Here is a 24,950-nt window from a genome sequence, read left to right on the forward strand (position 1 = left end):
CAAAATAGAACACTTAAGCACTAACATAACAATAATTATGTTAAATGTCAGTAGTCTAAATACATCAATCAGAACACAAAGATGATAGGTGAACATGTTTGTAACTCTAGTGACTTAGGAGGCTGAGGCAGAAGGACTGCAAATTCAAGGCCGGCTTCATCAACTTAGGTAGACTGTGTTTCAAATTTAAAAATATAAATAATCAAAGAAAGGGGCAATATACCACTCAGCTACATACATAGCTGAGTGGTATATTGCCCCTGGGTTCAATTTTCAGTACCAATTAAAAAACAAAAAAGGAAAAGAACAAAAGAAAGAAAAAAGAAATAGTAAGCCCCAATAATATTTTACACAAAAAACAGTCACTCAGAATTCAGTTGCATATGTAGGTTGAAAGTAAGATATGAAAAAAGATATATGCAAGGAAAAATTTTTTTAAAATATTAGGATAAAGTAGACTTCAGAGCAAAGAAATACCTACAGACAAAAAGGAAAATTATATGATAACGAAAGGATCAATCTACTAGAAAGATGTAAATATTCTAAAAGTGAGCACACTAAACAAGAGTCTCAGAATACATGAAACAAAAAATGGCAGGGCTTAAAGAAGAAACAGATAAATCTATAATTACATTTAGAGACTTCAATATACCGTCTCAGTAAGCAGTGGAACTACAAGTCCAAAAATATGAAACTGCAATCAACCAAAATCTAAATAACATTTATGGAGCATTCTACTCAACAACTAAGACAGAACTCAGAGGCAAACTTATAGCATGAGATGCTGATCTGAGAAATGAGGAAGGATCTCAAACAAAAATCTAAGTTTCACTTCAAGAAACTAGGAAAAAGTGGAGAAAAATAAGGCCAATGCGAACCAAAGAAGGAAATAATAAAAGAAATAAAATTGAAAACAGAAAACCAAAGAGGAATCAATTAAAAAAAAAAGGCTTTAAAAATCAATGCAATTGATGAACCTCTAGCAAAGGTAATGTTTTTAGTAAGGTTTTTCCAAAATCTTTGCTACTATTAAAAGACCTGAAAAGAATAATTAGAGAATTAATAGTTTATTCAGGATATCATGGTTTCAGAAGTCTCAGCCCATAGCAGGTTCCAGTCCTTGGGGTGCGAGGCAAGGATAAACATCATTGCAGAATAGTGTGGTGGTGGAGGAAAGTGGTTCAGGGTATGGCACATGGCATCAAGAAGGTGTGGGGGGGGTTGGGGGGGTGGAGAGAGAGAGAGAGAGAGAGAGAGAGAGAGAGAGAGAGAGAGAGAGAGAGAGAGACTCTGTAACACAGACAAAATATATACCCTAAAGGCATGCCCCTAATGACCCACCTCCTGCAGCCACACACTACCTTTCTACAGTTACCAACCAGTTAATCCCTATTAGGAAATTAATGTGCTTTTTAGGTCAAGCCTTTCATAACCCAATCATTTCACCTCTAAACCTTCTTGCATTTTTAATACATGAGCTTTTGAGGGACACCTCACATCCAAACCATAACAGGTAATAAGAATATAATGAGAGAAAAAAATATAATGAGAGAAAAAAGAATAAGGCAGGTGATGTTACCATAGATCCTGCCGCCGTGGAAATGAAAATGAAAGGTACTATAACAACTTTGTCCTCATAGTCAACAGCTTAGAAAACATGGATCAATTCTTCAAAAACAACAAAATATCAAAACTTGATCCAAAAAAAGAAATAGAAAGCCTATATAGCTCTATGTCCTTAAGACATTGCATCCATAATTTTAAAACACCTGAAAAGAAATTCTCCACTGGAGAATTCCACCAAATAGTTAAAGAAGTATTAACACAAAATTAATCTCCTCAAGAAAAATGAGAAGGGGGAAATATTTCCCAACTCAACATCATATTTCCCAGTTCAACATCACTAGCTATCAGCAAACTGCAAAATGAAATATCAATGAGATCACAACACATCTATGAGAATAGCTTAAATAAAAAATAGTGAAAGCACCAAATGTTGGTAAGGATACAGAGAAAATGGTTCACTCAATAACATTGCTAGTGGGAATGTAAAATTGTATCATTTTTTTCTGGAAAGAGTTTGGCAATTTCATAAGAACAAAACAAAACTATGCATGCAATTACTGTATGACTCCTAAATTATACTCTTGGACATTTATCTCAGAGGAATGAAAACTTACAAAATCCTATACACTGATGTTCATAAGAACATTTTTTTAAAAAGAGAGTGAGAGAGGAGAGAGAATTTTTAATATTTATATTTTAGTTCTCGGCGGACACAACATCTTTGTTGGTATGTGGTGCTAAGGATCGAACCTGGGCCGCACACATGCCAGGCGAGCGCGCTACCACTTGAGCCACATCCCTAGCCCTCATAAGAACATTTTAATAGCTCAAAGCTAAAATGAGCCAGATGTTTTTCAATGGGTTTAATGGTTAAGCAAACCAATACATTCATGTATTGAATACTACTCAGCAATAAAAAGGACAAACTATTTGCATAGCAACAGCTTGGATGGATCTTCAGATAATTAATCGAACAAAGCCAATCCTGATAATCCCCATCAAAATATGTTCTTCACAGATGATATTATTCATAGAACTAAAAAAAAACAGTCCCAAAATTCATATGGAAGAATAAAAGTCTCAGAATAAACAAAGAAATTCAAAGCTAAAAAGGCAAAACTGGAGGCATCACATTAAAACATTAAAATTCTTTTAATTTAAGCTATTCTCATAGATGTGTAGTGATCTCATTGACGTTTCATTTTGCAGTTTGCTGATAGACGTCACTGACTTCAAATATACTACAGAATTATAGTAACAAAAACTGCATGGTACTAGCATAAAAGCACATCTACCAACGAAACAGAACAGAAGACACAGAGATGAACCCACTCAGATACAGTCATGGCCCTTGACAAAGCCTATGTAACATAAGTTGGAGAAAAGAGCCTTTTCAATAAAGGGTGCTTGTAAAGTTGGGTATGCATATGCAGAATAATGAAATTAGATCCTAATATCTCATTCCATGCAAAATTCAACTCAAAATGGATCAAAGACCTAGGAAGAAGGTCAGAAACTGCAACTGTTAGAAGAAAAGATAGGGTCAATACTTCAACATACACGTGCAGACAACAGCTTCCTCAATAGGACCCTTAAAACATAGGAAGTAATACTAAGAATTAATAATAGGCATGGTATCAAATTAAAATGTCTCTGCACAACAAAGGCAATGATTAAAAGCACAAAAAGAGAGCCTAGAGAGTGGAAGAAAATCTTTACCAGCTACTCTTTCAAGAGAGGATTAATATCCAGAATATATAAAAACCAAAAAAACTTATCACAAAAACCAAATAACCCCATCAACCAGTGGGAAAATGAACAGACACTTCTTAAAAGAAGAAATACAAATAGCTAATAATGTGAAAAAATGTTCAACATATTCATCAATCTTGAAATGCAAATCAAAACTACACTAAGATTCCAGCTCCAGTTAGAACGGCAGTCATCAAGAACACCAATAGTAAATAATTGCTGGCAAGGATATATGGGGGAAAAGGGATATTTATAAACTGTTGGTGGGATTGTAAATTAGTACAACCACCATGAAAATCAGTATGGAGCTTTCTCAAAAGACTAGGAGTGGAGTCATCATATGACCCAGCTATACTACACCTTGCTATTCATCTAAAAGACTTAAAGTCTTCATACTACAGTGATACATGCATACCTATGTTTATAGTTGCACAATTCACAATAAGAAAGATATAGAACCAGGTACCACCAACAAATGAATGCATAAAGAAAATGTGATATATGTACGTAATGGAGTTTTATTCAATCATAAAGAATGAAATTATGTCATTTGTGGGAAAATGAAGCTTGAAAACATTCTGTTAAGTAAAATAAACCAAACGTACAAAGTCAAGGGATGAATGCTTTCTCTCGTATGTGAAAACTAGAGATTAAAAAAAAAGGTGGGATGGGGGAGAGGATGGTGGGGGAGAAGGTTCTCATGAAAATAAAAGGGAACCAGTAGAGAACAGGAAGAGAACCAGGGGGAGGAGAAAAAAAGAAAAAAAGTAGGTACTAGGGAATGAAATTGACCAAATTGTGTTACGTGTGTATATGAATATGAAACAATGAATCCCACTAAAATGCTTATGTATAATGTACCACTAATATTTTAAAATATTACTTAAAAAATCCAATCTTGAAAGATTATATAATACTCCACTTACATGACATTTAAAAACTGACAAAACTTTAGAAGTTAAGGGAAAATAAGTGATTGCCAGATTTTAGGCTACTGGAGGAGGGAGTTATAAGGTACAGCATGTAGGATTGATTCTGTTGTAGTGGATCCATTCAGTATTTTCCCTTTTATGGTGGACAAATATTAACCTACATCAAATGAAATTGTGTCAAATGTAACACACACACACACACACACACACATGTGACTAAAACTGTTTGTGAATCTATAATTATCCTAAAGTAAAATAAATTTTTATTGATCTTCATAACTAAGTAGCTGGTTTCACTCTTACCCATACCCACAATAGATTCATCCTTGCATCAATTTCTGTTAAGCTTTGATATAGCTTTGGATTTTCTCAGCATGTGCTCTTGCAATAACTATCCATCGGACAGAATTGGCAACAAATTCATTTATTAACACATCACCTATAAAATATCATACCAGAAATATTTAGCCTGAATCAAACCAAGCCTGTGGACCTTAGTCCAGTTTAAGAGGAATAAAAGCAATGGCATCAAGATAAAATAATAAGCCAATACAAAATTTAGGGCATTCTACAGGACATGTGGCATGGAAGTAGAAAGAAAAAGTCATGACATACAGAACTCTCAGCTCCCTTTCAGTTGTACCACACATTGGCACATACGTGCATGTAAGATGGGTAAAGCAATGCTGCAAAATGTTGGCAGTTGTTGAATCAAATGGTGACTGTATTATTGTAATATTTTTCCCCAACTTTTTCATTTGCCTGGACCTTTTCTTAATAAAAAGTTGGCTGAAATGACTCCACTGGCTGTCTGGGGAGTCCGTGATCTTTTAGATCCCTTCCCACTGTGGTATTCAGAAACTGAAGTTCAAATCTTGGCTCTGATATTTATTAGCTGTGTCCTAGGGGGCATTAGTTTTTCTCATGTATAAAGATGAAGGCTTTGGAAGAGTTCTGAAATTCTGTATATCTTAAGGTCACCAGAGAAATTGATTTGAAATCTTTTAGTAATCCATTCACATTATATGAACAACCCTTGATACCAGCACATTTTTCCTTCAATTTAGATCTTTCAAACAGCAATGTACGAACTCCCTTCTTTTCCTGGACCCAATAAAGAGAGAAGCATCAAGAGAAAGTATTCTTTAAATGCTTGGAATTTGTTCTTTGCTTCTCATCCATTTCCTTTCCTAAGTCAATAATTTCCAGCAAATCAAATCAATACATAATTGTGTACTATTTCCAAACTATATGCAAACTGTGTGCAAGCCTCTTTAGCTTTTGCATTGTTGATATTTAGTCATATTTGACTTTCCTCTGTATCCTTTCCAAGATCTTTCATTCCAAAGTCTAGTTAATTTGCTCTTATTGCTCTGAGCTAATCAGCATGTCTTTTCCAAGGATACATCTTGTATTTGTTTATAATTCCAGGCATGATACTTTTATTCCCTTCTAAAGTATAACAGCAAATATGATTATGAAGATTTGGGCCAAGAGATGTGCTCAGCATAAATACAGACTCTAGCTTCAGGAAGAGAAGATTGACAACCCCTCATTAAGGTCTGAGTATTTCCAGGAGAGAGACTGCCCAAGTACATGAATACAAGTCATCAGAAAGCTATGAAGCTAGGATGTTGGAAACAGTAGACATAGTTTTTAAATTGTCCATCTTGATAAACATTGTGATGCTTTTTTCATTTTATAGTCACTCTTAATTAAGTAATTTTTCCCCCTGGTATGGGGGATCAGGAACTTGTGCATGCTAGGCAAGTGCTCTGTCACAGAACTATGCCATAGCCCTTACTTTTTTTTTTCTAGTTATATAAGTATAGTTAACTTTTGGCTTTTGCTAGGGATTAATTTCAAAATCTGTAGATGCTCAGGTCCTTTAATTGTATATAGCATTAGTATATCCTCCTGAATATTTTAAATCTCCAGATAATATATAATATCTAATTCAATGTAAATGCTTTATTATTTATTAATAGAACACAGAGTTGTTCTACTGTGTTGCTTAGGGAATAATGACAGGAAAAGTCTGTTCAATACAGAGATAATTTTTCTTTCTTTCTTTCTCTCTCTCTCTCTTTTTAATAGTTTCAATTAGTGTTTGCTTAAGTCCAAGAGACTGAATCCTGTGGATACAGAAGGTCAACAATATATCCAATTATCTAAGTATATTTTCATGAACAATTGAAAAATTCTACTATTATAATCTTGAAACTTAAGCCCTTCTTATTTATATTCTTTCTTACAGGCGTATTTTATCCACTGACTTCTATTTCTAAAAATAATCATGTTGATAAAAAAGAAAGTGGCTTTTAAACTTTGCTTTGAGAAATGTTTTCATTTGCTAATTATGATCTATTATGACTGTTCTGTAAAAATCAAACCCTCATCATTTAAAGAACTGAGTTATCAAACATACTGGCACCAAAAAGATACTAGGTTCCTTTTTGAATTGGTGCATTATAATTATACCAAATAGTGCTATTCATTATGCCATATTCATAATGCACATAACATAATTTGATCAATCTCAGTCCTCTTCCTTTTCTCTTTCCTCCTCCCCCGATCTGCTTGTCTAATACACTGATATCCCCCTATTACTATTATTTTAGTTAGTGCATTATAATTATATATAAGCAGGATGCATTGTGATATATTCATACATGAACACAGCATAATTTGTAGATTTTGTTTCCTGATGCTAGGTTCTTATAATTTGATTGTGTCTAACACATATGAACAAGTTTATAGAGCCTGTAAAGTTGGCATCTGCTAAAGAATTGGGAGAAAAAAAATTGTTCATTTCTGTAATGTAAATATAAAGGCATAATCTGTGTTTAATGATACCAAGAGATTGTTAAAATCCATTTAGATTTAACAACTCTGGAATCAGTATAAATTTTGCTTCATTTTACTAAAGTCCACCCAAGTCATGAAGAAATTCCCTAATTCATTCAAGTATGTACAATTAGTCGATGACAAAGCCTGGTTTCCTTATTCCCGGCTCAGTGTTCTGTCTTGAATAGTGGTAGCAAGCTGGTGGCCTGTATCCTCAGCTGCTTTGTTTACTCACATGTTTTTCCTGGCCCCCAAAGGCATTTGAGTTGTCAGTCACAGTGCCCTTTCTGTCTGTCGATTCTCCTTTACTGTTCCACATTGCTGAGCAAAACCGTGAATGTGGTCCTGCACTGAACCCTGGGGGGGGGGGGCAGGCGCTCCAATCCCTCAAGGTAGCTTGCTACTCTGCAGGATCCACTGGTCACTGTGGGTGGGCCTGGAGGGAGTGTAGAAGCGTTGGACTTAGGTAGAGGGGAGCAGGATATTATGTATTGAGATCTTCAGAAAAGACCAGAAAGAGACCATTCAAACAATGTCTTCAGCTAGAACCAGTAGGTTTCCACCTGCCTCAATAGTCCCTGCAAGTCTTCTCAGGGAGCAGGTTTTGCTGTGGGATAATGGGGAGAAGATGCTTTTTAATCACCTTGAAAAGGTAGATCTGAGTTTTATTTGGCATTTAGATGATCTTGGAAGTCACCTTTTATATTCTTGCCCTGAAAATTTTCTGATTTTGGAAAGCATCCCACAAATAGAAATAAAAATCTTGAAGGACTTGGTTGAACAAATAGTTTGTGTGCGTGCACTTAAGGCAGAAACACTGATCTATCACAAAATGTAAAATATTTGAAGTCCTGTGCAGTTTCCATTGCAGGGAGAAGGAAGAACAGGGCCTCTGGAGGTTGGGAGAAGTCAAATGAAGAAACCTGGGTTGGGAGACAGAGTTAGGTGATGCTAAGTCTTACCTTGCAGGGCTATAATTATTCCAAGACTCCTGAGGCAAAGAGAGTTCCCAGAGCAGTATTCTCCACTCAGCTACAAACTAACTGGGTGTGTTAAGACATATTTTTATAGGGAGTAGGGAGTCCTTATAACCTGCTTGTAATTCTGTAAGAGAGGGCTGAATTCTCCGTAGTTCTAATCTCTGCCATCACTTTGCTGTGTTATGATCTCCACTCATCATGTTGCTGGGTCCTCCAGTGACCTCACTGAGTCATAATCTCTGCACTTATGCAAGCTGTGGCCTACTCTAGAGGGTGGTTGTGAAGGTAAATGAATACTGCATACAGAATACATAGTATGTGGTACCTGGCATAGATTATATAATTGTTTTAGTCTGGTTTTGTAGCAGTGACCAAAATACCCTGCAAGAATAACATTGAGGGGGCTGGGGATATGACTCAAGTGGTAGAGTACTCGCCTGGCATGCGTGAGGCACTGGGTTCGAACCTCAGCACCACATAAAAGTAAATTAAAGATATTCTGTCCACCTAAAACTAAATATATATATATATATATATATATATATATATATATTAAAAAAGAGTGCATTCTTCAATGGAAAAAAAAAGAATAACATAGAGGAGGAAAATTTTATTTTGGCTCATGGTATCTGAAGTCTCAGTCCAAATAGCCAACAATCTTGCTCTGGGGCCAAGGTGATGCAGAACATTATGGAGGAAGGGCATAGCAGAGGAAATCTGCTACACTCATGGTAGCTAGGAAGGAGAGAGAGGGAGGGAGGGAGGGAGGGAGAGAGAGAGAGAGAGAGAGAGAGAGAGAGAGAGAGAGAGAGAGAGAGAGAAAATGGAACTCTTCCAGGATACGCCCCCCCCAGAGAGAGAAAGAGAGAGAGAGACAGAGACAGAGACAGAGACAGAGACAGAGACAGAGAGACAGACAGAGAGAGAGAGAGAGAGAGAGAGAGAGAATGAACTCTTCCAGGGTACACTTCCTAATAACCCACCTCCTCCAGCCTTGCTCCACCTACCTACAGTTTCCACCCAGTTATTCCAATCAAACTAGTATGGACTGATTAGATTACAGCTCTCACAGTCCAATCATTTCACCTGTGAACATTCCTCCATTGACACAGGGCTTTTGGGAGATACCTCATATCAAACCATAACAGTGATCAACACATGTAATATCCATTTCTTTATTCTAAGGCCAACCTGGATGAAATTCATCTGGACCAAAAACTATGTTTTTTGGCACCTAACCAAGTTTCTCTGAGTAACTTTCCCCCTTCGTGCTGTTGGCTACCATCCCCACTTGTCCTTGTTGCATTCAGAGTGGAGTTCAGTCTCAACTTTGTGTCCTTCTGAGATGATTCTGTCCAAGTTACTGGTGTCTTATATATCAAGAATAAATGCCCCAATTATTAAGATTCAAAATTAACCTGTGGAAAAACAAAGGTATATCATTCTCATCTAAACAACTTTGGCATTAGACAAAACTAAAGAATATATGCATATATTTTATGGTATCTGTTATGGAATAACAAACCAAAGCTCCTCCATTGATGCTTGAAGAATCTGTGACTTCTTACTTAAATAACAAGCACTAAATACCTACTTGTTGTCTCTGAGGGATATCTTCAGACATTCAATGATAGGAAATGTATCAACAAATAATGCATAGATTATTAAAAATGAATATGTCCACTGAGAATGGAATAATAATTAAAGGGTCTCCCCTATTTGACAGCATTCTGGTCCTTAATTTTATCCATATAATCCCCAAATGCCAGATTGTTTCTTGTAAATTAAACACAATTGGAGAACAAGAACTCTGTTCTCCAAGCCTCAGAGACTTTCCCTTCTTTGCCCCATAGTTTAACATATCTGGCTGTCATGGCTACAGAAAAATATTATTAGTGAAAAGGTCAGTAAGTCTCCCCAAAGCTGTCTCTAATATACTCAGAGGTAGATTATAAAAGGAACAATCCCGTCTCCTTTGCAGTCACCTGTTAGGGGTCCCTTCTTCTCATCCATCAGGCTTTTCTCTTTGCTTTCAGACCAACTTTCTCATGTAGGTACATTTGTCTGGACAGCTTATGTCAGGGATACACTGGACATGAATATAGCACATTTTATTTATTATACTACAAAAGAATTAAGGCAAGCTTTATTCACAGCTATTGCAGTAAGGTCAAGGCTATTGTAATGGGTAGAAGAGCAGGGTTCAGGGGAGGGGTTGAACCCTACTCTGACTACAACAAGGGCAATAATTAAAGGGTCTGCCCTATTTGACAGCATTCTGATCCTTAATTTTATCCATATAAGTGATGTGATCATCACATGTAATTTGTATTTATAGTAGGCATTTACAGCCAGTAGCCAGGTGAGGGACTGGATGGAAAATTATTAAGAGGAACTTGGTTAGGTGTCAAGGGTGGAGTAGAGGAGAAGAGGGATTTAATTAGATATCAGGGATGGAGGAGTCTTACTAAACTGACTTAGCAAGATTGTGAACTTTACAGTCTGAAGATATGGCCAAGGAAGAGACTCAGAGTTTGCTCAAAGTGGGTGTTCCAGTCAATACTGTGTGGCTTCCAACTGGCCTAGGAAAGTAACCATTGCTCAAGACTGAAAAGGTGAGAGTCAGCCCACTGAAGAGAATGGGAAGAATGTTCAAAAGTTGGCAGAAAGAGAGAAGAAATAGTCTTAATTCCATGCATTGTTCAGCCTCCCCCTGGAGTCAGTATTTTTTCCTTGGATTGTTCTGGGAATCTCAGGGCCAAGACACAAACTAAATCTAGGAATTAATATTTTGTTCCTACAGTACAATGAGCAGCTCATGTGGTTTCATTAAGCTTCTCTTAAAATGAATTTCACCACATAAGATAAAGAGGTTGCTAGCATTTGGGATGGAATTCTATTCTGGGGGCTATGTGCTACTTTCAGGGTATTATTAATTACTTGCCTCAGTCCAATAAATGCTGGTAGTATTCGCCAAATATTGTGAAAATCAGTAATGACCCCTCCCACCATTCACACATTATATGATAGATGTACCCTATCTTTAGTCGAGAATCATTGTAACTTCTGTGGACTTTCAATCGCCTCATTCCATTTGAATAAAAATCCATTCTGGAAGAACTAGCCTCAGTTCAAATCTACAATCACTCCAACCTTCCCCACTACTGCTTTCTATAGTCCATGATTACTTACAGTATTAATGTGTTGCCTCAGGCTCCAGAGAATTATGTAGGAGGGTAATTGCACTCTGTGTTTCCTGAATATGGGTGAGGGGACAGAAAGGTCCAATTCTTTCATTTGAGAATGTTCTCTGTGAAGCAGAGTTAAGAAAATCACCCTGGTACCTTGGTTAACACAAAAGGGATGAGCAATAGCCCATCAATTGTAGCAGGAGGATTAAAGCAGGAGGAAAAATTTGAAACAGAATTTTCCAGAGGCTGAACATTTAAATTTTCTCCTTAGGAAATTAAATTGCTGATCTTCCTAAGTAGTCCTTTTTAATTTTTTTTTTGAGTGTTTTCCAATTGACAAAAATCTCTGTGATTTGTTAGGATAAATATAGGCACTAAAATCCTCCTACGGCAACATCCCAAGTCCTAAAATGTTGTAATTTCTCTCTGTTCAAGTATTTAAAATATATAAGCATTTATTTATAGATGCAATGCATTTCCCAAATTCTGCTTTGCTGTTCAGAGTGTAGAATATTTTGTACCTAACTTTGAAGATAAATGTATGCTGATGTTTTACAGTATCTCCTGCAGTGTAGTTATTATGAAGTGGCAGCAATAAATAATAACCACTGGCTCTAATTGCTTAGAGAATTGCCAAGAGATAATCTGTTATGTAATTAACAGAAAGAAACCCATGTTGTCTTTAACCACTTCTGTAAAATAATTCCCCAGAGAGGCATCAGAGCTTCCATGGGTGAAGTTTCCAGGTGAGGCAAAATTAACTAATCCTTCCACTCTACTGCACCTGGAGTAGGAAAAGTCTACCAGTTCTTTGGAGTTTTTGTTGTTGTTGTTGTTGTTGCTAAAGTTATGTTGAGCCCATGTCCTTTATTTTATGGTATTAAATTTTATCTTTTGTTTGCTTTTGAGTCCTGCTTTTAGGAGGGGTGAAAATAAGGAACCCATATTCTAATTGGAAGCAGAAAAGTGGGTCCATGGGAGCATTCAGCCCACCGATTAATGAAAAGGGTATAGGGAGAAGACGTTGCCACTCTTGGTTCTCTATGACCTTCCTGACTTGGGCCAGGCTGGGGTGCAATAGATGCCTATGGGCCCTCTTCCAGAAGAAACCTAGAAAGTCCGAATCTCTACCCTGATGTGGACATAAACCATATATATCCACTCCTTGTCAATTAGTACTATAGTCATAGCACCACGGGTTTCAGTTGACTTCTGAAACTGCCAAAGGGGATTTCTCTGGGGAAATAAGCAGAGCTGCAATTCTGGGAGAAGTGTAGATGTGGTTTATAGAAGGGGCCATGGGAGGAGTATATTTATTCTAGTTTCAGAAGGATGACAAAGCTATTTCTGGTTGTGAACCATTACTAAGTTTTATAGGAGTTTTCAAGATCAAGAATTCTTCCCACCAGGCTTGCCTTCCTGGTACCCAAACACAGAAACAGTGTAGTCAGTGGTCAGGGTCATCCTGAGCCTGGGAGCTATAGCAGTCACAGAAGCCTTATGTCCTTCTTATCTCCAAGAATCAAATATCCTTGAGGTGTCTCAAGAAAGATGAAATAAAGAGTGGTAGCCAGGTAGAGGAATGCCAATCTTCAAACCAGCCAACAGGGTGCATTTCCATCAAAGTAGATTATAAAGCTATCTTAATGGCACGAATGTCTTAATGATCTCTTGTGATCCCCTCCTTTTAATCTTTTATGCATTTGATTGCTTGCTACTGTTTCAGTGGCTGATGATTAGGAAGGCTTGATTTTTTTTAAAGGGGAGAGAATAAACCAATTTGAACATTTTAATCAAATTGCACACTCTTAAGTTCTGCCTTTATTAAACCTTCTGAGGTGAGTTACCCAAATTTTCGAGGGTTCAGATTTCAAGTTTTAGGAAACAAATTTTAGAGCCTTGTGTTTTAGTCAGCTATTTAACCGCTTCAACTAGAAGACCCAACCAGAACAATTTTAGGGGAGGAAAATATATTTGAGGGCTCATGGTTTCAGAGGTCTTAGTCCTTAGAAGGTTGGGTCCTCAGAGCTTGAGGTGAGGCTAAACATCATGGAACAAGAGTGTGGTCGTGGGAAACAGCTCATATGGTGATTAGGGAGCAGGGAGTCCATTTGCCAAATAAAATATATACCCCAAAGCCATGCCCAAATTCCCATTTCCTCAGCCACACCCTACCACTCAGTTACCACTCAGTTTATCTCTATCAGGGAATTAAATCACTAATTGGGTTAAGACTTTCATAACCCAATCATTTCTCCTCTGAATCTTTTTGCATTGTCTCACACTTGAACTTTTGGACCTCAAATGCAAACCATAACACCTTGGGACTTCTCTTAATTTTAAGATCTTGTTATCCTGCCAAAATATGTTCATTGCTTTTTAAAGTATAAAGGTCTGGATTTTTCATTGGCAACAGACAATTTTCTGAATTGATTAAAATTAAGAGAAATTGTATAGTTTCAACTCAAATTATAGGTGTCTTCCATGACACTCAACAACACAAGTTGTTCTGCTAATGCACTATTTAATTCAAGTTTCCTTGAACACAATTTTCAGAGTTGGTGATTTGGGAGAGAGGTACCTTTTGATTGCAAGAGTAATTGAAGAATGTCACCAAGAAAGAAGGAGCTCAGGAGTGTAAAATCATTCAGAGCACCACGAAATAGATGCATTTCTAAAATGCTTTCTTATTTTGTCCAAGTTCTTATCCTGAAAGTGATTTTCTGGTTCTAAGAGTCTGACTGAAGAGAAAGAATTTTTCATTTCATGTCCTGACTAGTATCTTACCATGAACCCAGTGCAAGATCTGTAAATGTCAATTGAATCTCATTGATACCCACATCACTGGGAGATCCTGCTGTCTGAGGCCCCAATTAGGCTGATATGATCCTAGTTCTATGCATAGTGCTAAAAAAAATCTTTGTGGAATGATTAATGAATAAATGCATAAACCTAAAGGTGTTATTTTGTGATTTTCAAAGTTGCCAGTTTCCTAGGGGGTATATGTTCTATCATGAATTGTGAAATCACTCTAAGCTGTTGGACAGGAAGGCTGAGCAATCTGGCAACCTGCCACGTGCTTTTGGATAATAGATGTAGAAAAGTCCTGGTTTGAAAAGTGTTAATTGGAGATAGACTGGCCAAAATGGAAGTTCTAAATTCAATGCTTATTTAGCTGAATGAAGTGCTTATTTGTATTCTTGAGACTTTTCCTGGTTTTTACTTTTCAGATGCTCCTCAGCCAAGGGAGTTACCAGAATAGACAAGCATGAAATTAATTTTTCATAGTTGTTTAGTAATAGATGGAATGCTCATAGCTCACTTCCATTGGGATTTTTTTTTAAATTCCTCTTCTACTGCTCCCTACAGACACTGGCACAATCCTCATCCAAATTGCTGAATGAAATAAACCCCTTTCTCGATTGCTTTTGGGGCTGTTGTAAAGTGGTGTTTGGGGACTAGTTCTTTCCCAGTGGGCTAAGAATCTGATATACCAGCTTCTGTCTGTAAACATCCATCTAGCATTTATTATTAACTCTTCTAGATTGTCATTTACTCGCTTCATGCCCATACTAACCTTGTGTGAATGCATTCATGGCCCTTTCTTAAACCCAAATCAAACTGAGAATGCACTGTCCATTCCTCCGCTTAGATCTGTGGTGCTCAGTAGCATATTATTCTATATTAATCTGACCTGTGATGGAAAAAGTATATAAGGCACACATAGTGGTGAGCATGGGAGACATTGAAGAGTAGAGAAACTCACTCACCAGTGAGCTCAGAGTGGACTTTGTCTATTTTCAGTTCTTAGAACTTCCAGGTAAGTTGGTTACCTGCCTGCCTTCTTTACTAGGAATCATTTGTTGAGTATCTACTCTGTGAGGGTACTGGTGATTTGGGGGGATTCAAAGGTAAATATATCATACTCCCAGTTCTGATAGAGGTCATAGTCTGGGCTAGAGAGACAGTATTCCTATGATATGGATAAGACAGGAAATATTCTCTCCTGCAAACATGTAGAAAACATGTAGAAAAGTTCTTATCTGCTTAGAGTAGCATTTCATTACACTTGAGTGGTATAAAAGTAGACCTTCACTAAACCATGTCTGATAGGCAGCCTCAGGGTTAAATGGTGTTGGCATTAATGTTCTATGTGACTGTGCTGGGCACCAATCCTTCCTGTGTAATAACTAGACATAGCTACAGCCTCTGTGACTCACTTCCTAACAGAGTTTTTCTGGTCCCTCACACTACCACTGTCCTTTCTCTTCATGCTGATAGCTAATCTGTAACTCAATTCTGGAAACCCCTGTGCCCCATGTTCTCACATACATGTATTGTAGTCACCTCTTGCTAACTGGGCTTGATCCCAGACCTCTGCTGCCAATCTACCTATTCCAGTCTGACCCACCCCTAAAACACAGCTACCATCACCTCCCTCCTCTGCCTGAATAGTCAGCAGTTCCCAGAGCAGGCAGAATGAAGATAACTCAATTAAATATTAAATGTTGAACTTTATTTTATACTCCCTTTCACCTTCCCCATTGCACAGGTAGATTTACTATTTTTTTGCAATGTGTAGTATCCATGTTCTTGGTTCACACTATTGTTTATGTGGCTCCTGCTGCTCTTTTCCTTTGATGTCCAGTGTTTAAACCTTCCCCTTCCTCATGGACTAATTGAAGACTTTTCAAAACCCCAGTGTTAAGTGAGCTCTCCTTCATGTATTCCCCAACCACTTCATGAGCCCTATTTTCTATCTGATATCATATTTTCTCATGTAATAATAAAAACTCCATGAAATCAGCACTTTATATGCATCAATCTGAGCCAGTTGATCTGCTATGACTTCAGGCACATTATCTCACCTTGTCATTCATTTCCCAGTGAGGTGGTGCTATGGTCTTCCTGCAGATGCGGAAACTTAACCTCAGAGACATACAGCAACTTGCTAAGCACACACAGAGCAACACCAGGGTTTGAATTAGAATCCACCTAACTCCAAACCCTATGCCTTAATGACCATCTTTTATTGCTTTCCATCTCCTTATATTTTATTTTAAAAATATTTTTAGATGTAAATGGACACAATATCTTTTTGAATTTATTCATTTTTATGTGGTGCTGAGGACCAAACCCAGTGCCTCACACGTGCCGGGCAAGTGCTCTACCACTGAGCTACAGCCCCAGCCCACTATCCCCCTATATGTCAGTCTTACTGGTTTCTATATACTGCAGAAAAGTGAAAAAATCCTTTTGTCTTAGGGGTCTTACACAAAGTAAACTTTCAATAAATATTTGAATGTCTTCTGACTGCTTTTGAGTTCTAAACACCTCCAAATTTGTAAAAGACATTGAATGGTAAGAAATCAAATTAACTATTAATATGATCAGGTAGATGCATTTAATGTTAATTTCATTCCTTTCAGTTCTTGGGAAGAATGTGATTAAATTTTACTTATTTAAACAACTGCTTTATTTAAACCAAATAACTACTTAGAACACCAACTATAAATGGTGAGTTGTTTCCCTCTTTCCCTTCCCCCTTCCCTCCCTCCCTCCTTTCCTGTTTTTCTCTCTTTCTTTCTCTTTCTCTCCCTCCTCTTTTTTTCTTTTGTTCTTCTTTCTTTTCTTCTTTTTCGAATATAAGCCTCATCAAATATACACAGCACACACACACATACACACACAAGCAGGATGATTGATACACCTGTTTTTTAAAGAAACACAAGGAAGAAACTGGCAGTTTGGGATTGGAAATATGTGGTTTCAAGGGTCATTTTGAATGTGGATGAGAGTACTCTGCATTCTGGTGTCTATATCCAGATATGGATAAACCTGCAGCCTCTTATCTTCAGGTTTTGCTTGAGTAGGAGAACACTGTCTTCATCATTCTTATCCTGTTTTCTCTAGACTCTCAAAATCAGGGCCTTGTTCTTTGACAAGAATATTACCCTTTGCAGTATGTTCTTAGTAAGCAAAGGTACGGGTGTGGCAGAAGGTTGTCCCCATACTTGACAGAGATAGACAAACATTTGCACTGAATCTAGGTGTGTGTTTTTTTTTAAAGTATACAATATGTTAATCAAGCTTCTGTGACCTGAACTGAATAAAAAGTTCAGAAAGCAGATGAGATGCTGCAGCTTATCTAAAGCTTCACAGACAGGAACTGGGTCTTGTATGCTATCAGGTGATGTGTTCAATCCAATATTCTGCCTATCTGATGCAGAGCTGTGGAATGTCAGGTATTCTTGCATTACAATTACTAAAGTCAGTAGGTAATTCAATATTCTGGTAATACAATACAATTATGGCCCATCCTAATGCAAATTGAATAGTTTTCTGTACTTACCAGGATGGAATGGAATTAACAGAAAAGAAAATTCACTTGCAAGGCTTTCTTTCATTTTTTACCTTATTTCCTTCTTTCTTCCTTTCTCTTAGTCCTTTCTTCTTTCTTCTTCTCTTCCTTTCTTTCTCCTCTGGAGAATATGAGCCTCATTAAATTATGTGAAGCAGAGTTATAACTAGGATTCTGCTCTCTGGATAATCATCTTTGCTGAGAAAAGTTTGTTTAATTTGACTTTCTATCTAAAATTCAGCATAGTAAATTTAAGGTTAACTTCTTGCTAATATTGATTCTTTAGTAGCAAAGCCAGACATTTTTCATGAATATCCTTCTTAAATCTAATATTGTCAGAAACAACTTTTTTTTTTCATTTTCCCATAGAGAAATAAATATTAATTTGCCGAAGAGCACAATGACACATAAAACAGTAACATCGTACAGGTAAAACCCAAATCACATAGAAATTATTAGAACCCATTTAAGAAAATGCATCATCCAATTGTAATTCATTCTGCTGTCATGTATAACAAATTAAAATTTTAAAAAATGCATCATCCAAGTTCTTGTCTCACACCATTTTTTAAAGACCCTCAAACAGAAGAGGAGAAAGTAGATTTGCTTGAACATAACAATGCGTTGAACTTTCCTGTTCTTCTGCTACATCACCACCATGAAGACTATGTGACCAAGAAGAAGAAGGGGTATTCCTACAACCCAAGCAAGTAGAAATGCTATCTCCTTTTGGGATGTGTTTTCCAACTCACAAGCTCCTTAACACATTTCTTTTTCCATAATGCTTGGAACAATCTCCACAGGGAGGAACAGGAAGTTGCTCTATGCTGAACTTCACTCTTCTGTAGGTGATTACATTTGTGGTAAGCAGCAGGGGCAGGATGCAAGCCCAGTCACTTTCTTTGAATACTGTCCTTTTGCCATCATATCCAGAGAGGGATTCTTCCCCAGCCAGTGGTCAAATGCATCATCAGAGAAGATCCAGAGGGCACACCTTCCTCTCTTCATTGGCTGAGGCATCAATGTCAGTGAAGGGGCCAAGCCCAGTCTGTGACTGTGAGAACCATGGCATCACCATATTAGTGGTTAATTCTGGAAGTTTCAAATGAGATGAAGAGACAAATGCAATGTTTCTGCTTCTGTGACTAAGACACAGATATGTGGAGGCAAGCCATGTGCAAGACCACTTTGTGCTTCACGGTAGAACTTAAAAAAAACACTAAGGGGGACGATCTAAACACTTAAACATATTTTTAAGTGTTTAGTTAAGAGGTTACAAACGAGAACTGGTCAAAGGCTTTTAACTATTAGTGTTGACAGACTTCTTGCTGCAGCAGAGAAACTAGTACAAGAATATGCACTATGATTTCAAAATTGAGTAAGAAGCGTCCCCTGCTCCTTTGGAGGATCAGTTCCACTGATGACCCTCATACCTGCACATGACATCTCATCACCTATGAGCTCTTTTTTTTTTTCTTTGTTTTCCAGTATGAGTCTGGCCTCAGGATCTAGATCCTAGAATCCCCACTGAAAATTCAAAGCACAAATGAGTCACTTCTTAAAATTTAAATATCTTCTTATTGACCAATGCTTATTGTTTTCCACTATTTTGTACCTCATTTGTATGGAATTTTACAACCTCAGGTAGCAATGTTGGATGTTCAACTCATAGAAACAATAGAACCTAATAGTGAGTCACTATTCTTATCTCTAATTATTCATAGTTTAATGAAGAAACTCCCGTTGATAAGCTATTGCTAAGTCCTAATGAATATAAAGTCATTTTGGAGATGAGGAAATTTAAGTTTTTTGCTTTCTAGCAATATAGCTTTTTTTTTTTAACATTTCATCAGCAATGTGTTGTTTTTTTAGTGCCTACACATAGATTAACATATCTAAATCTAAAGTTATTCATTTAAAACTCATATCCTAGGCTAGGATATAGCTCAGTTGGTAGAGTGCTTGCCTCACATGCACAAGGCTCTGGGTTCAATCCCCAGCACAATAAATAAATAAATACACAAATAAAAATAAAATAAAGCTCATATCCCCCATAACTGATTATGGAATAGATGTTAGTATCCATTTGTCATTTATTAGCTCATTTTAAAATAAAGGTTAAAATACTCTGATAGAATTGTGTTTGCAGGCAATAAAGAAAATTTAAAAGATTTTTCTGGATTATTAGAGTTAAACAACATGTAAGTCTAAATGAATTAATGGAATAAAGAAATTCTGAAAATGGCTTCTTTTCTCATTTCCACAATTTGCATGAAGTGGCTGAACTATTTTTTACCATTTTGGTTTTGCTGGAAACCTGGTTATAACATGGAGATGGCAGGTCACAAACTCTAATAGGCCTGTTGTTTTTTTTTTTAATTTTCAAAAATTAACTTTTTGTTCACAATTTTAGATTGGCAGAGGTATTGTGAAGATAGCATAGTTACTTTATAGTCTGCATCTAACTTTCTCTTATTATTCATCTTACATTAATATAGAATATTTGTTATGATTAATGAATCAATGTTCATACATTGCTGTTCTCTGAAGTCCATTCTCCAATATTTCTCTAGTTTTTACCTAATGCCCTTTTCCTGCTCAGGACTCCATCTAAGAGAGCACATTACCTTCCTCATCAAGTTGCTCTGGATTCCTCTTGGCTATAATAATTTCTAGAATTTCCTTGTTTTTTTTTTTTTTTTTTTTTTTTTTTTATAAAATTGGCAATTTTGAGAAGTGTTAGTCAGGTACTTTGTAGAACATTTCTCAATTGGAATTCCTCCAATATTTTCCTCGTGATTAATCTGGAATTATGTTTTGGTAGCAGGAAGTTCCCAGGTAATTGCCATTTTCATCACTGTAGCCAGGAAAATGAATGTGATTTATCATTGGTGACATGACCTTGATCGCCCAGCTCTGGTAGTGGTCATCAGGTCTCTCCACTGTACTGTCACTCTTTCTCGCAACCCTCCCCCATTTTTTACTGTACTCTTTGGAAGGAAGTCACTGTGTTCCTTCTTAAGGATCTGAGAGCTATGTTCCATGTCCTTGAGGGTGGTTTATCCACATGAATATTTAACCCAATAGGTATTTTAAATTTTAAAAAGCTAAGAGGATTGCACTAGTCAAGATGCTATAAATAGAAAAGAGGAAAAAAGAAAATTTATATGTGGAAGTCAAGAACTAAGGAAACCAAGATAATAATTGTAGTTGAGGAAAAACATAAAGTCGAACTCCTCAGCAGGGTAGTCTCATACTAGAGACATAGTCCAACTCTTTCCTGCCATCCAGTTTCACTGCAAAAGTGAATTATTTGAACATTTGGCAACTATAATGAGTCTACAATCTTTTATTCTGTACTTATCTCATGAATACAATACTTCCTTCACTGCCAATCCCTATTCTGTATCTTGGTCTCCAAAATGCATAGAATCATTTCCAGGACTGCAGACAGAATTCAGTTTCTTTTCTTAGTGTTGGATTAAACACTAGTCAGTGCCTAGGAAAGTTTGCAGCAAGATAAAGACTCTAAGGAATGTGATAATGAAGAAAATGGAGATAGGGAAACTGCCAGTTTCCTTATCTCTAAGTTTAGGTGAGAATCAAAGCAGGATGAGTTTGGTTGCAAAGTAAAAGAATGTATTCATTAACATCTAAAGAAATCCACCTGTGCAGCTTGTCATTCAGCCCCCACCTCCCACCTTGCAGACACACTGTGGCTCTCCATTATATCCTGGCCCACTACCACCATCAAGGAGTAAGTAAGTAATAAAATGTGTAAAACCTCTCTGTTGAGTCCTCCAAGTTTTTTCTTTGGGATTGGTAAAAACAGTATGTTGGGGCATTTGTAACTCTGGAGTAGAAATTTGGAAATGGATATCAGTGGACACACGATGGAAAGAAAAATTCTCTCTTATTTAGAGGAATAAAATGAGTTACAGAGTGATTTGCTAAAGATCTTCATAACTAGTGATTTCTATATTCACCATTCAAGAAAGCATTCTCTTAAAACTCCTCAAAAATATCCTGTTGTCAAACAAGTCTTTTTTTCTTCCTCATTTTCCTTGATTTTTTTTGTATTATTTGCATTTGTTAACTACCTTCCAGTATTGAACAGTTATTGCTGTGTAGCAAACCATCCCACAATTCAGTGGTTTAAAAAGCCATCACTTATTATTGCTTTTGTTATCTGTAAGGCAGCTGGAGTTTAGCTAGGCTGGGTTTAGATAGATGGTTCTGCATTTTAGGAAGATTGACTAATTGACTAGTGGTCACTACTCGGTCTTGCATTCTTCTCTTAAATCCAGAATGATAGCTGTGGCATGCTTTTGCCACGAGTGTTGGCAAAAAGGCAAGAGAACAAGAGGTGATGTCTGAGGTCCCTTACAAGTGAGGCTCAGTATTGGCATCAGTACTGTCATGTCTGTCTACTGAGGCTCAGTACTGTCATGTCTGTCTACATGTCAGTAGCCAAAACAAGTCACATGGACAAGGGACTGTGTCCCCAGTGAGATCATAGCTAATGCATGGATCCAGGGTAAGTCATGAATTGGGGCCAGTGATGCATATTTTTGCTGTTTTGTTTTGTTGTTGTTGTTGTTGTTGTTGTTTGAGACAGGGTTTTGCTGTGCTGCCCAGACTGATCTTGGTCTTGAATCCATGATCCTCCTTCCTCAGCGTCCCACGTAACTGGGATTCCAGGAACATGGTACTGCATCTGACTTCACATTCTTGCTTCTTGAAGCATTCTCTTCTTACTTTCTTTTTTAATTCAGTACTGTTTTGATCCTCTCATATTTTATTATTTCTTTAATTCTTCTTCCTTCAACCTCAGTACTGTATGTAAAGTTTACCTAAGGCTCAGTCTTCCTTTATGTATGTGTTCTTTCTAAGAAAGCTTATCCAGGCTCAGATTTCTTGATGCTCCAGTGGTCATTCCAGTTTACAATTGAGCATTTCCATATTACCCTCTAAATTCACCTAAACTCATAGTCTTTGGTTCCATTCGCCACATAAATCAGTGTTTCTTTCCAATATAGAATTGTATCTCTGTGGGGCAATGGTGGTGAATGCCTGTAATCCCAGTAAGGAGGGATGCTGAGGTAAGAGGATCACAAGTTCAAGGTCAACAATCTAGCAAAGCCCTAAGCAACTTAGTGAGACTGTCTCAAAATGAATAAATAAATAAACAAACAAGTAAATAAATAATAACAACAACAATAAAGGGGTGGAGCTATTGCTATTCATTTTAGGGAAATCCTGGTGGTTAAGTGGCCCTAGGTTCAATCCCCAGTACTCAAAAAAAGAATTTTTTTTAAAAGTGCATCCTCTGAAGAAGATTGGGTCATCAGTAAATGATGTAAAAATAAATGAAAAAGCAAAAGCAAACAAGGCCCCAGTAAAAATTTTCCCTATGTTAAAAAGAATAGGACATCTCTAAAAATGAAAAGGGAATACATCTGAAAGAAAACAATGATAAAAAGAGCTATTAAGAGCCATTTCATTTGAGAAAGTTAATTTTTTTAAAAAAATCCAGAGCTCATATGGGTTGTCATGACCTCCCTATGAACAGTCAAGTGTGTGGTGTGGGAAGATCTGAAGTTTATTCCACAGAGCAGAGCTAACTCCAGGGGGTGGTGGATTTGTGGGAGGAAAATTTCAGCTCAATATAAGAGGGGAGGATTAAGTAAGAAGAACAGGAAGAGAATGGGTTGTATATCTTTATTTTTTATTTGTGTCACTCTTCTCTATAAAGTCCTATTCCTCATTCTCCCACTAATCCATCAAAATCCTATCTGCTCTTCAAGACTTGTCTCTAACCTTTTCCTTAGCTATTCCAATGTTCTCGATCCCTCTCAATTCCTGTTGCTAATCTCCACCACCCACAGCTAAATTAAGGCTCTTTGAAAGTATAAACAGGACACATTACTTCAAGCATGAAACACAACACTGGGTTCATAACAGCAATTCAGAAAAATTCTTACCCACTTATTGTCTAAGCACAGAATTCCTGATTTGTAATTGGGAGACATTAGGCTTAACTGGAATTCAAAACCAGATTGGAATTATCGGGAATATGATGATTCCGTGAACATAGGCTTCTGATTTTAGTGAAAGCCAGAAGGGAGCTGAAGATTTTGGCATCACTCACCATCCAACCTTATGTTTTCCTACTCATCAAAGACAGACTGAATTTAGAGATTTTCTGAGATCTTAGATTCGTAGGTCAGATAATTCACAGGATGAAACAGAGTAAATATGCCATCATTTCTTCACATCTGAAAATTATTTTAAACAAAAATCACCTGGTGATTGGGGATATGTGAGATGCAGAAACACACAGGGTCCTGGAGAACTGCCACTCTAGTTTGTATTCAGGTCTGCCTGTTGTCATAGTTACTGATGCACTCAAAGCAATTTCCCTCCCAAATCGCACTCTGTAGACCTTCAATGAAAATAAGCTATTCTTCCTGCTTTATTTTATTTTTTCTTTCCATGAATTGAAGCTAAAAAATAGCATCGATTGCACGGATGTTTTTACACTCTTAGCAAGATTTTAAACATATCAGAGGAATAAAAGATGTTTAATCAAAATAAGCAAAATAAGATTGAAGTCTCATCTTATCTGTGCAGCAAGATTCACTGAGCTTGGATTAGGGCCCCTCTTTGCCCTTAAAAATATTGGGGCTGTGAAAGGGAGAGCAACAAGTAAGGGGTGCATTTCACCAAAGTGAAATCAGTGCTGTAACGGGAGCACAGTACAGAGAGCCATGGGAATGCACAAGGGTGTCACCTCATTAAGTTTGGGGTGCTCATGGGGTCATATCAAGGGTAAACATCCTTCCCCAGAGCCTCAAAGCATCACTTCTGGAAAGTGCAGTAGATGTATTTTCAGCTGTTCTGGGACAGGAAACAGTGTGACTTGCAGGCTGGGCTCATGCAGCATTGGTATGAGGATGCCAATGTGGTTTGGTGTGACGTACTGTCTATTGCCTGTTTATCCTCACACATGGCTCTCCTTTCTGCCCTGGTTACAGGAACTCGTTTACAGACATCCTCCGTGCCATCCTGCTATCATTGGAAGTCCTTATCGAAGATCCGGAGCTTCAGATAAATGGTTTCATTTTGATCATAGACTGGAGTAATTTTTCCTTCAAACAAGCCTCCAAACTGACACCTTCAATCCTCAAACTGGCCATTGAAGGGCTGCAGGTATGTCGACCGATGTACGATGCGAGACTTTGTGTGACAATGCCCTTTCTCCTTCCTTTTGCAACCAAAGTAATATTTGTCCTTTAGAAGGAAAAAGGAAACTTGGATA

The 24,950-nt window shown here is 37.2% G+C and overlaps 1 protein-coding gene across 1 annotated transcript in view; it reads left to right on the forward strand.

Moving 5' to 3' along the window:
• Clvs1 (clavesin 1) overlaps positions 1–24,950 on the forward strand; it is a 194,250-nt gene that overhangs the window by 56,197 nt on the left and 113,103 nt on the right. Inside the window, exon 3 of the mRNA XM_005322974.4 lies at positions 24,667–24,841. Coding sequence (XP_005323031.1) covers positions 24,667–24,841 — 175 coding nt within the window. The remainder of the gene's footprint in view (positions 1–24,666; positions 24,842–24,950) is intronic.

Source organism: Ictidomys tridecemlineatus, chromosome 7 (assembly GCF_052094955.1).
Source record: "Ictidomys tridecemlineatus isolate mIctTri1 chromosome 7, mIctTri1.hap1, whole genome shotgun sequence".
NCBI lineage: Eukaryota > Metazoa > Chordata > Mammalia > Rodentia > Sciuridae > Ictidomys > Ictidomys tridecemlineatus.